The 11,994-nt window shown below is 50.5% G+C and overlaps 1 protein-coding gene across 1 annotated transcript; it reads right to left on the bottom strand.

The window, feature by feature from the left end:
- Window positions 1-789: 789 nt before the first annotated feature.
- On the bottom strand, window positions 790-11,583 carry GFI1 (growth factor independent 1 transcriptional repressor). The gene is made up of 6 exons (XM_068952489.1): window positions 11,353-11,583; window positions 11,035-11,241; window positions 6,097-6,512; window positions 5,869-6,006; window positions 4,285-4,450; window positions 790-2,156 (listed from the first exon to the last, which is right to left on the bottom strand). Exons 1-6 carry the CDS (start codon window positions 11,465-11,467, stop codon window positions 1,978-1,980), a joined length of 1,221 nt encoding a protein of 406 aa, XP_068808590.1. The 5' UTR covers window positions 11,468-11,583; the 3' UTR covers window positions 790-1,977.
- Window positions 11,584-11,994: the final 411 nt, after the last annotated feature.

Here is an 11,994-nt window from a genome sequence, read left to right as displayed (position 1 = left end):
TTGCATGATACAATTAAATATTCACCAGGTTAGAGAGAGGGAGGCGCAGGCAACAATAACCCGCTGCTTGGGGCGCTCACCCGCCTGCAGAGGAGCCTGCCGTCCAGACCCTGCCTCCACGCATAACATAAGCTTGTATACAGAATAAAAGTATAAACAAAGCGGGAAACAGAGCGTATATCCATGTGGGCACCAGGGCGATGCGCACAGCTAAGAGGCCAGGCGCCGGCGCTGGGCTCCGCCGGGAAGAGGACCCCGGCGGCCGCTGCCCCCCTCCTGCCTCCCCTTTGTGCGGGCTGCGGCTGCCAGCTGGAGCGCGCCTGCTCCCGAGGCGGGCCGGCAAAAGGCAATTCTGCCCGTCCCAACAGACTGGCGTGTAACTGAGGCGCCCGCTGCTCGGGTGCCCCTGCCAACTGCCAGGCACAGGCGTTTAATCTTGCAGGACCTTCAGGTGCCTCCTGCTCTGAGTGGGGAATTTTGACAGCCCAGGTTTCAGCGGCTGGCACTTCAACTGCTGTTCCGCCTCTACATCCTTTTATGGCAACAATCCTAAACAGCATTCCCCAGTCTTCAAAAGCATTAAGTGCTTTAACTGCAGTCAGCAGGAGTCAGACACACAAATACGACATCTGTGCTTTTTAATCGCCAGAGCCACTGGGAAAGTTCTGCGCTGCCTGTGTTCCTCCGTGAGCGGCGCAGCCCTCGCAACGTTTAGAAGTGGGGTAGAGTTATGAGGGCTGAAGTTGACAGGCATGTTCAAGTCACACAGTAAATAAAAATCACTCGGGATGATCCTCAATACTTTATTAATTTAAAACATTATTCCAATAAATATGTACCCATAAACATAAGACACTCCATAAAATCTAAATAAGGACATTTACAAACCTATCAACAAAGTAAAAACAACTTTTTTCCTTTTAACTGAGGTACATGCAGGGTCATTTAAGGCAAATTCAGTCAATTATACTTCTATAATGATTCCTGCCCACCTCAGGTTAAGTTTCCCTTTAGAAATTAAAAAACAAAAACAAATATACAAATAAGCCTATTGGGTAGCTATTTCCCAGTTATTTATAACAAGCCCAGAGTGCGGAAGCCAACGGTCGTCCCAAGACAGACAGTCTGTGCCCTCCCTGTGCTCCTGCTCAGCCAGGATCAGGTGGTTGTTGCATGGGTTTCTAGTCATAAGGCATAACTCTGTGTTTGGCTTCTCCACTCAAGTCTTTCCCAAACTTCTTTTTCCCCAGTGGATGTAGCAAGAAGTAATTCCCCCATGCCTCAAACATACACTCGCACATCCAGGTCTTGCATAAACAGAGACAGCTCTGGAAGGATCAAAAGGGCCTCCCCTCTGTCAATGCAGCTCCTGATTTATGCCAGAATAAGTGAGAGCAGGGTCAGGCCCAAGTTGGTCTCTTGGCTTCAAAAGCAACAAGATAACAAACTGCACAGTTCAGTCCAGATCCAAGCCTCCCTGGTAGGAAACCAAGAGGGAAGCCATTCAGCACTGAAACTCAACAAAGGCAAGCACACCCTACAGCATTTACTGACTGCTGTGTAATTAGCGCGTAAACACGGTTACACCCATGTTTCTCTGTAAGGTAATTCAAGATACTGAAAACTTGAGGGGTTTCATCTTGGCCATGGGTGAAAGATTTTCCAGCTCACATATATTCGGTAGCTTATCCGTATTTGGAGTACCAGGCTTCATGTCTCAAAGGTTTATTTTCCAGTGTTATTTCAGAAAGAGAGAGGGGGAGAGAGAGAGAGAAACCCCAGCCTTTAATTTCCGCTTTCACAGTCCTTCAGGTTGAGCTTTCAACGTGTGGCTCTGTTCTCTTCTTTTCTCTCTAAGCTCCTGGTCAGAAAGGCAATGCCAGGGTCTGTGCTACAGACAAGGCTCAGGTCGAGCCAGGAAACCAAGGGAGTCTGTTCTCATAGTGTTGTCGGTGCTTTCCGTATTGCAGCTGGGACTCATTTCAGGCCATGCTGTGTCTCCCGGTGTCTCCGTAAATCCACCTTTCTTTGGAAGCCTTTGCCACACAGATCACAGCCAAAGGGCTTGAAGCCTGTGTGCTTCCGACTGTGGGTGATGAGGTTGGAGCTCTGACTGAAGGCTTTTCCACACACCTGACACTTGTGGGGCTTCTCACCTGCAGGGAGAAGATGGCGGGAAGAGGGGAAAGAGAGGGTATGAAAGAGGCAACATGCTGCTTAGGCGTGCAGAACAAACAGGAAACACGCTCTGGGCCTCAGAGCTAATCAAAGTGATTCCTCTGTAATCACCAAGTGATTCATTCTTACTAAAAAACATGCCACGGGGAGCCTCGAAGCATTAGCTGGGCCTTCTCTGCAGCTGAGCAGGCCTGGATCTGGCTGTACCTGCACTGTCTCAGTCCAGATGTCCTGGGAGCAGCCTGAAGCACAAAGTGCTCCCAGGACACTATAACCTGTGAACACATTGATATTTGGCTGTGTGGGCTCTATGTGGTTTAAATTGGCTTTGGGTCCTAGAAACATCAGGAATCCTTGGAAACACCGCAGGCCATGCTGACTGCCCGACATTGATTACTATGGCATCACCGTGGGGGCAGGTGACAGTGGTTAAGCCAGACCTAGTGAGCTGGGGCCTGTCCCCAAGGGAAGTAAGAGGCCCTTGAGTGAACCCTGCAGGGCAGGGCTCATCCAGAGATCTGCTCTTCTTTCCATTTCCTACCCTGAAATGCCAGCGGGGTCACGCGGAGCCAGCTCTGAAGCCCTCCTCCAGACAAATAATGTGAACAGGAATAAATCCAGCTTCTGAACTTCTCCTACAGAGTTGTCAGTGGCAAAACTCACATAGGCACCCATGGGGGCAGATCTCCGTGCATGTTCGTATTGTTTATTACCAAATGACAGATAAAAGGGAACCCCAACCACAGAACATGTGTGTCTTTCCAAGCTTGATTTCAGAGCGGCTTTGCACCTGCAGAGCCCGCTGACTTCAGCTGGAGCAACAAGTGCTGTTTGCACATTTGAAAATCAGGTTCTTAAAAACATAAGATAATATAAAACGTGCTGGAGGCTCGGGTCACGAGAATATGTTGCATATGAAATGGATTCCTGATTCAGTTAAGCACCTGGCTTTATATTAGCAATTTAAAAATCCAGGGGCAGTTTCTGATCTCACATAAAAATAGTATTCTTGTCTAATTCAGGATTTGGCTGAAATTTTAGTTCATCAAGCCTCATCTGAAAAATGTATCAGGCAAACACTTTTTGTTTTACTTCCTAAATCATTCCGTTTCATCCAGAAAACATCTGGTGGAGAACCTTTATAAGTTACATTTATTTTTCACTGCTTATGATCTAGAAAAATCAAATACTTCACACCAAGCAGTGCAACGTATAATGATCTCTCTCTTACATATTTGTTATTTTGCTACTCCTCCCTTGATATCTGCTACTAGTCACTGTCAGGGAGCAGGATTTTGGTCACCTGAACCTTGGCTTTGACCAGTAAGAGTCATTATTCTGTGCCAACAAGTGTTTCTGTATCCCACACAGGTCACGCATTTCTCATTACTTTAAAAGTCAATGGTGCTGGTTTGAAAGGCAAGATTTGCTTTTAAAGATCTCTGACCGACATGCTTTCTGACTGAACAATATTCTAAAAACAATTTCCTTCAGTGATTCACCTGCACTTTATTAGTTTCCATGTTTATTACTGACAATGAAACTTGATAACTCTGCACCTCTCCTTCCATTCTGTATCAAACTGCAGCCATGTGCTTGGAAGGTCCGGGTGGAAATGAAGACAATCAATCTCTGAACAAATATTTAGTCTAAGAGTTGGACCCTGGGCCCTCCAGTTTAGTGTTTGATCTAGAGGAGGAGGCTCCTGTGGTTCCTATTGTAAACTGGCAGGGCCGGCAAAGGGAGATGCTGCAGTCAAATTCACCTGTCATTTTCCAGGGACAATCAAGGCCACATGAATATAATGCTCTACAAATCATCTTACAAAAAAGCCCTTTGAATAAACAATGGTGGATCCTATTAAGGAAGCACTGATTGGATTGCGAGGATTTGGGTTATTTAGCAGCTGCGGTTCATGAAACCACATTCAAATCGTCCTCCTTTGCACAAGTAGAGCTCAGATAGCGCGGACTGCAGCAGGGCAGTGAGAAGCACAGAGAGATGCATGTACCGTCCCAGCTGAGGAGGAACAGACTGCTGCCCGGAGAGCTCCCCCGAGACCTGCCCCCACAGTCAGGGCCAAACACCAGCATCTGCAGGACTGACCTGTATGAATGAAGGTGTGTTTCTTCATATCCGATTTCTGGTGAAAACGCTTCCCACAGTACTGACAGGGATAGGGCCGGGTGTCTGAGTGGATGAGCAGGTGGGTGGACAGGGTGGAAGATCTCTTAAAACTCTTGCCACATATCTTACAATCAAAGCTGCGTTCCTGCAGAGAGAGGAGCCCAAACACATGCATGTTACACCATGCCAGAGACCCTACCACAGCAAACCACCAGGCAGCGCATCAGTGTTGCCCCTTTTGCACTAGGAAGCACTTTTTCCTCTCTAGAGAGTTGGACTGGCCTGAGGAGACACTAACTCAAGCATGACTGCGCCACATGGTAAAAAAGATAATGCACCGCCTCCCACTCCCTGCAGAGATTTAACAGACTGGCCCTTCCTGCCACCAGGAATGACCAGGTGGGAACAGCCCCCACCAGGCAGAGCCCGCCTGCACCTTTCAACAGGGGCTCTCAAAACGCTCTCCACTGGGAACCCAACAGCCACAGCCTGGAGCATGCAGGAAAAAAGCTTTTTGACGAATCAAACTAAATGCATTAAGACTTCGCTGTCTCCCCCTCCTCTCCCTCACATGCTCCTTTCCTCATCACTCTCTTCCGCCATAAACTCATCTCTTCCTTCCATCCTTCAACTCCCATCATCGCACCTTCCTCTTCCTGCTATGTTTTCACACAAATCGTCTTACTTTATTTAGTTTTTTTATGCACTCTCCCTGAGATGTTCTCCCCTCCACGGCTTTAATGTGCAGTGCTGCTCTTTTCACCACTATTTAGTGGGTGATGAGATATTTCCCCTCGTTGTGTGCTCTGCCATTGCACACTCATGCCCTTGTAAATAAAACAGTTAGTAAACAAACATCACTGTAACTCTATCCTCCCAAAGCCAATCTGAGGAAGGGAGATTTGCCAGGCCAAGTGGGTGGGTGAAGGGGAAATATGGCACAATATCAGCAGATGGAAAATGTTACAAATCCTCCTACCAAAATTAACTACCATATTCTTTTGGTGTGTGACTCAGAGTGTGTCGAGACGGGTGAAGTCTGCGCTCTATACCTGCCTGGGTGTTCAGATGTTCCCTGCATAGACACAGTGACTACAAACAAGGGGAGATTCACCTCTTTGGGGGCAGGGGGAGGAGAAGGAGTGAGGAGACCTGGGTCAAAGGAAAGCATAGCAAGCTTCTTCAGCTGTTCAAAATGTCCATACCCTTCACTACAATTTCCAGCCCTGAGAGTAAAATTTAATTATTTATTATCTGTTACTTCTAGAGTGCCAGAACCGCCTATTGCTTAATACAGACACATACAATGTCTGGGCAATGGAAACAAAGCCCGTGATCTTTTAATGTGTTGCTCACTAGCTGCCCACCCTCTCCTCTGCCTGCCACCATATTCTTTACCCACAACTGCCCACTGTGGCCCTACAACGCTTTCCTCTTCTCCTCGGTTTAAATGCCCATTTACTGCCCTGTGATTGCCCTCGTGGCCTCTCTGGTGCTAGCCCCAAGCAAGCAGCCAGCCCTGGCCCTGTGTCTCTCAGCCTGGCAGTCCGCCCCAGCTCTCACCTGCGAGTGCACAGCCTTGTGCTGCTCCAGGCTGACTGCGTGGCCAAAGGTCTTGCCACACATGTCACAGGCAAAGGGCCTGGTGCCGCTGTGTGAGCGGCGCACATGTACTTCAAGGCCATGTGGAGTGGAGAAGACCTGAGGGGAGAGAGCACGCAGAGGTCAGGCTGGCCAAGGAAAAGAGCCTGGGGAAGAGTCGTACCCGGCACAGGGGAAAGCCGTCCGTACCTTGCTGCACTTGACACACTTGTAAGAGCCAGCGCTGAGGAGCAGGGGACGACACAGGAGATCCGCCTCCACTTTGATGCCACCTGCCCCCTTCTCTTGCTGCAGCCCAGGCTGCGAGTCAGCATAGAGTCCTGGTGCTGCTGCTGGAGGCCTCTCAAAAAGCCCCGGGCCTGGGGAGCTGAAGTCACCATAAAGTCCGAGGGAAGAGCTGCACTCTGCACCATAGAGGGCAGGCTCGGAGCCTCGCTCACAGAAGAGCCCTAAGGCTGAGGTTCGCTCCAGCGTGGGGCAGGGCCTGTAGCTTTGCACAAGGTGCCTCAGGTCGGAGCCACCCAAGCTGCTCCACACATATGGCTTGAAGGGCACCGAGAAGGGGGGTGCTTCGTCCAGCGATGGGCACACAGATCGCTCTGAGGCTGTGGGAAAACAAGGGCATGGGAGTTAGTGTGTTTCACAGTGCACCCACCATCATGAGGCAGAGTTAGCTCAGTACCCCGACTTGTGTCCAGAGGCTCCTCCCCACAGCTGCACATCAAGGCTGTCCCTTCATGGAAAGGCATTTGCTATATGGCACCGCAGGGTCAGTGCATCCACTACTAACTACTCCCCTGCTGCCCCAGCCAAACTATTAAAAGCAGCCACCAATTTTGTCTACCTCCGTTTTTGGATGCCAAGTTGGGGACACACTGATCTCACTGCTGAGATACGGAACAACTCAGGCTGCAACCCCCTTTGGTTTTATCTGCAGCTCCTCAGACAAGTATATCTAGAATATCCCAAGCTGGGCATCAAAACTGACAGTCCAAATGTTTAAACTCTCATGTAGATCCCACCCACCCATTCTGTAGAAATGACATTACGGAGGTGCCAGAAGGAGTAACCGTGCTGAGATTTACCCCTTCAAAAGAACTAAAAGCTGCTTGTTGTACAATGTAATGCCCAAATCTAGTCTCTGAACTTGGTGCCACAACTGTCCATAACAATACTACAGCATTATCAAAACAGAGAACAACTTTAGAGGTGCTTCAGTTCCATGCCTCGCTTTTCAGGAAAAAAGTTAAAAAAAAAAAAAAATCCGTCCTCATCTGAAAGAAAATTCTAGTTGTTCCAGATTCCTCTGAGCGCCCCTAAGAAAAGAAGCTGAGCACACCCAAAACACTGAGCTTCACAAACATATTATGAAAACCATTGGTACCAGGCTGTATTAAAAATTAAAGACACAAAAGGATTCTCCTGTCAGTCATAATCAAAGTGAGCTTCCACCAGGACAGGCTGCAAACTGCTCAGATGGCTTCACCTGGCTCTAACCAGGCTTCCCCTCGGCAAGGGCATCCGGCTGATGCGGTGGGCACCACCAAAGGAATAACACTCGCAGGGCTCTTAGCAGGCGATGGATGCAATGGCAGGGACACAGCGTCTAAAGGCACAAACGCTCAGGGAGCCTTGCATACAGAAAAACACAATTGTACTGGGAATATGAGGTACTAGATCCCAACCATTTTTGCCAGAGACTCTGATTAACGCTTGAGGTGCTCTACTTTCACTCCTCATCACATCAGGCAGCAGCATGGGGAGAGTCAAACGTCTCCACTGGACAAATGTATTAGTGAACCAAGGAAAAGAGGAATTAATTAACTGCTGAAGTGTTGCCTCAGCCTTCAGCACACGGAGATAGCCGGGGTGGGAGAGGGAGGGAAGGCACGATGTGTTAGGCTACTGCTCTGGAGAGGCAGATGGTCACTGAGGGTTGCAGGAGAGAGAGGGAAGTGAGGTGAAAATGGAGCACTGAATGACTGATCTGTTTGCTGTCTCTTTCACAGTTTCAGATCTTAACAGAATCTCAAATTCTTCCATTGAAATTAGTAGTCTTTTGGTTGGAAATATACTGGGACATCTGAACAGAGCGATGAAATCAAATTAGCTGACATGGTGCTGAGCATGATTTTTCCTGTTCTGCACTGACTGCAAAGTTGTGGTCAACGTCACATCGTCTATTTTGTGTCTTTGCAACCAGTTTCAGTGTTGCCATCTCTCATGATTTTATCGCAAAACTCAGAACTATCTTAAAGCCCCAGCTCTTTAAACTGTACAATTTCATCAGGCCCTCAGCTTTCTTTTTGTTTGCTTGTTCTTGTAACTATTTTTTCCTCTTGAAAGCAACTTCTAGCCCAGACTGTAAATAAAAGCACAAAAACATAAGCCCTCAATATTTCAATACGAGAGTTAAAATATCCATCAGGTACTACTTAAGTCTTGATTTCTAAGCCAGTCGGTTGAGGGACAAGGAAGGCAAGGTTGACCTGATTTTTGAGCCCTTGGAATTGGCAACACTGGACACTGTAATACGCTGCCCCACAGATCAGCTGGCGTGCCATGTTCGTTCAAACCCCTCACACGTTTTGGAGACCTCACAGGCACAAGTGCAAGGTGAGCCATTCACACTATGCTTCCCAAGGGCACACTCAAGACATCCAAGTCCCATACCCAGCATCAGAGATTTGCAAACCCTGCCTTCCCATGCTGCTGGGCAAGAGACACTCCTGGGTCTGCCTCTCCACAGTGTCTAGTCCTCTGGGGGTCAACAGGGAGAGAGAATCAAGTTTTCCCCTCCGCTTCTTAGTGATTCTGTACAGCCCTTAAACAGATCATCCTGGGAGAAGAAACATCAACACTCTTTTCTGAAGGTGAGGCAGATTCCACCCAAAATGGTTCAGAACGGATTGATACACACAGAAAAGAAAGATTCAGGTGTCCTCCTCCACAGACCACAAAACACCATGCTCCCTGCATGACAACTCCATTATACCCAGTAAAAAGGCTCCTCACAACACTGTAGCATCAACAGATTCAGAGGATCCTAATATACTGCTTCACAGAGCTATCAGGCTCCTACTGTGTAAGCAAACGTGTGTGATTACAGACATACATAAAAAGTGAGGTTAAATACCCAAGTGATTTGCACTCATGGAGTCAACAAAGCATGTAAAGCGTTAACAGCGTTAACAGCGCTCTAAAGCTATTGTGCCTGTGTGTGTTCCTCTGGTTCGGCAGCGCTACCCTCAAAGACAGACCTGAAATCTGGCTTTCGCTCCACGTCAGAAGTGTAAAGGGCACAGGCACCACTTTGGGGTGAGGGGGTAATAAGTACTATTCACTGTACCTGCCCTGTCAGAGCATGATTTAGAAACATCGTTTCTCATCTGCTCTTACTGAGGAAGCACAGAAACTGTGCTCCACCCAGACACACAACCATAAAAATCCAGTATCTCACCAGTGCATCTTGCTGAAGTGACCAAGGCACAAATTCCACCTTCACACCGAATTTGGCAAGGCAGCTAGAGGGCAGGAATTAGGGGGGAGCTGTAGGAGGAAGCCTGACTATCTAACCCCACTACCACTGCCTGGATTGTTGACATAACAGCATCCCTGATGCACTAAGGTTCATTTAACGAAGCTCTTATCCTGCAAGGTTTGGGAGTCCCTTACCATCCCTTTCCCCCAGTGAATGGGAGCAGACAGTTTCAGGATCCCTCCCTCTCGGGAAAAAACTTCATGTGGGGATGTTGCTCTCCTTTTGCCAAGATGTCGCCCCCAGGTAACGGGATGGTTGTCAGGGGACTAACGAATCCCACAGTAGCGGAAGAAGTGAGCAGCGAGGAGGTAAGGCAGAGCAGCCCTGGTAAATACCTGCTCCGCTTCATGTCCGTGTCTTTTGGACACCTGGTGAGAATGGTCTCTTTCTCCTCCAGAAATCGTAATTATTTCGGGAAGGACGAGCAGGCTAAATTCGTTAGCCACAAAAATAAAATACATTGCTACATTTTGTACAGAAATATTAGCAAAAGAGAGACGGCTGCATTCTCGGGTTTGGTCCCGTCTGTCATTTGCACGCACTGAAACTGTCCTATGGCTGGCTGTAATGATACGGCTCTGTATTTTGAATGTCCGCTCAAAGGGCTTCTGGACTTCTAAAGGAGAGGAGGGTCTTTAAAAATGCTAATCCACATCGTTACAATAAACCATTGATATGCAAGGATACTGTAAGGACAAAGTAGGAGAATCAGTGGAGAAACAGGACTATGTATTTGTTTGCTGGCATCTGCTGTCATTTTGCAAAGCTGAGATAATTTTTCCCTTGCTAAGACAGAATTTTTTTTTTTCCAGATGTCACTTTTTAACCAAGGCAGTAAAAAAGCTTTCTATATATATACATATTTTTGTTATAAAACCGGCAGCATTGTATTTTTAAACGAGATAAGTATTCACGCCAAACTGGGGACAGCATCTCCCACTGCTCCAACCACATCAAAGGCAGGACGAGGGAGCTAGAGACAGGCGCTGCAGCCATAAGTGTGAGTTTCCTGGATTTGGGGTGTTTAAATCTGACCGCCATTATTTTCATCTGGTTTTTACAAATGCGTTTTTAGAAAAGAAAAAAAAAAAGTGGGAGAGATCCTTTTTATAGACCAGAGGCAAGAAATATCCTGAAAGGGAGTTCGAGAAAGCGTCTAGCAGGTAGAACAAACGCATAGTCAATGCTGTTTACTACAGGTATATAGATAGACAAGTAGATGTATTTACTGTCTTCAAAAACATCGATTCCAGTGAACTTCACGACAGCTGGACCCTGTAGGCAAATGCCGAGACCTTTAAAACATAATTTAGCCTTAGCAATTTATGAGAAACCAAAAAACCGATGGCCTTGGGCATCACAAGTTTCCTACAGCCTGACTGTAACCCGCCGTTCCGTTAGCAGTGGGAGATGGGCTGGAAAGGCAACCTGGGAGAGAGAGCACCCGAAAAGGAGTGGAAAGGACAGATTTGCCTTTTCCCACGCACTGCTTTTCGATTGCGGCTCCCAGCCAAGCGACACTGCCCCACGGCACCAGAAAGGCAGCCGGACCCCGGCTGGGCGCTGCTGGCCGCGCTCCTTCCTACCTGGCGAGACGGAGGGCGAGGGCGGTCTCCAGAAGTCCTCCAACTCCGACACCCGGTCGCAGACGCTGCCCTCGCGGCTGGGCGCCGACTCGGAGGTGCCATCGGCGGCCTCGGTGAGGTGCGACTCCGGCGAGAAGCGGCCCCGGGCCGGCTCCGGGCCGGGCAGCACGGCGCCGCACAGCCCGCCGCCCTCGGGGAGCTTGCTGTCTGCGGGGAGCAGGGGGCCAGGGGGCTGCTCAGCGCCGGGCACGGGCAGGGCCGAGCCGCCCGGCCGCTCCGCCGCACCCGCCCGCCCGGCGCCGGCGGGGGGGCTCCTACCTGCGCAGATCTGGGCCAGCACCGTCTCCAGCCGCAGGCTGTAGTCCTCGTCGGCGGAGCGCGGCTGGTGGTAGCTGTGCGCTTTCTTGCTCTTCACCAGGAAGGACCTCGGCATGGTGCGGGGTGCTGCCGCGGCCGCCCCGGCCGCGCTCCGTCTCCCAGCGCCGGGCGCCGCGGCGGCTGCGAGCGTCACCCCCGAGTGTCCCGCGGGGCGGCGGCGGCGGCGGGGAGGCGACCTGCCGGGGAGGCGCCCAGCCCGCCGGTGAGGGCCGGGGGCGCCGGCCGGGAGGGGCCGCTCGCCCGGGGGCGGCGCGCCAGGTGGCGGCGCGCAGGTGGCTCCGGCCCCGCCGCCGCCGCCCCGCTCGCCTCGCCCCCACCCCCGGGGCTGCTCCGCACCCTGCCGCCCCCCGCAGATGCCGCGGGGGCCGCCCCGGCAGCCCGGCGGGCAGCGGTGCCCGGCCCGACCCGACGGCGGGCAGCGGCTGGGCGATCGCCGGGGGCTGCAGCGGGATCACGGGGGGGGGGGGTCGCCTGCACCCCGGTCAGGCCGCGGGAGCCCGGCCAGAAAGCTCCGTGTTTGCCCCCGCGCCAGCAGCGCAGCCCGAAACGAGCCGGCAGTTCCCCGGCCCCCCCAGAGGGCTG

Source organism: Struthio camelus, chromosome 8 (genome assembly GCF_040807025.1).
Source record: "Struthio camelus isolate bStrCam1 chromosome 8, bStrCam1.hap1, whole genome shotgun sequence".
Classification (NCBI taxonomy): Eukaryota; Metazoa; Chordata; class Aves; order Struthioniformes; family Struthionidae; genus Struthio; species Struthio camelus.
This window is presented reverse-complemented; position numbering and strand designations above follow the sequence as displayed.

Excerpts from the sequence above, each read along its gene's own strand:
- GFI1 (XM_068952489.1), bottom strand. The coding sequence starts at position 11,467 with ATGCCGAGGTCCTTCCTGGTGAAGAGCAAGAAAGCGCACAGCTACCAC. Across the intron at positions 11,242-11,352 it reads GCTGGCCCAGATCTGCGCAG|ACAGCAAGCTCCCCGAGGGC; the intron begins GTAGGAGCCCCC and ends TGCTCCCCGCAG. Across the intron at positions 6,007-6,096 it reads AGTGTGTCAAGTGCAGCAAG|GTCTTCTCCACTCCACATGG; the intron begins GTACGGACGGCT and ends CTCTCCCCTCAG.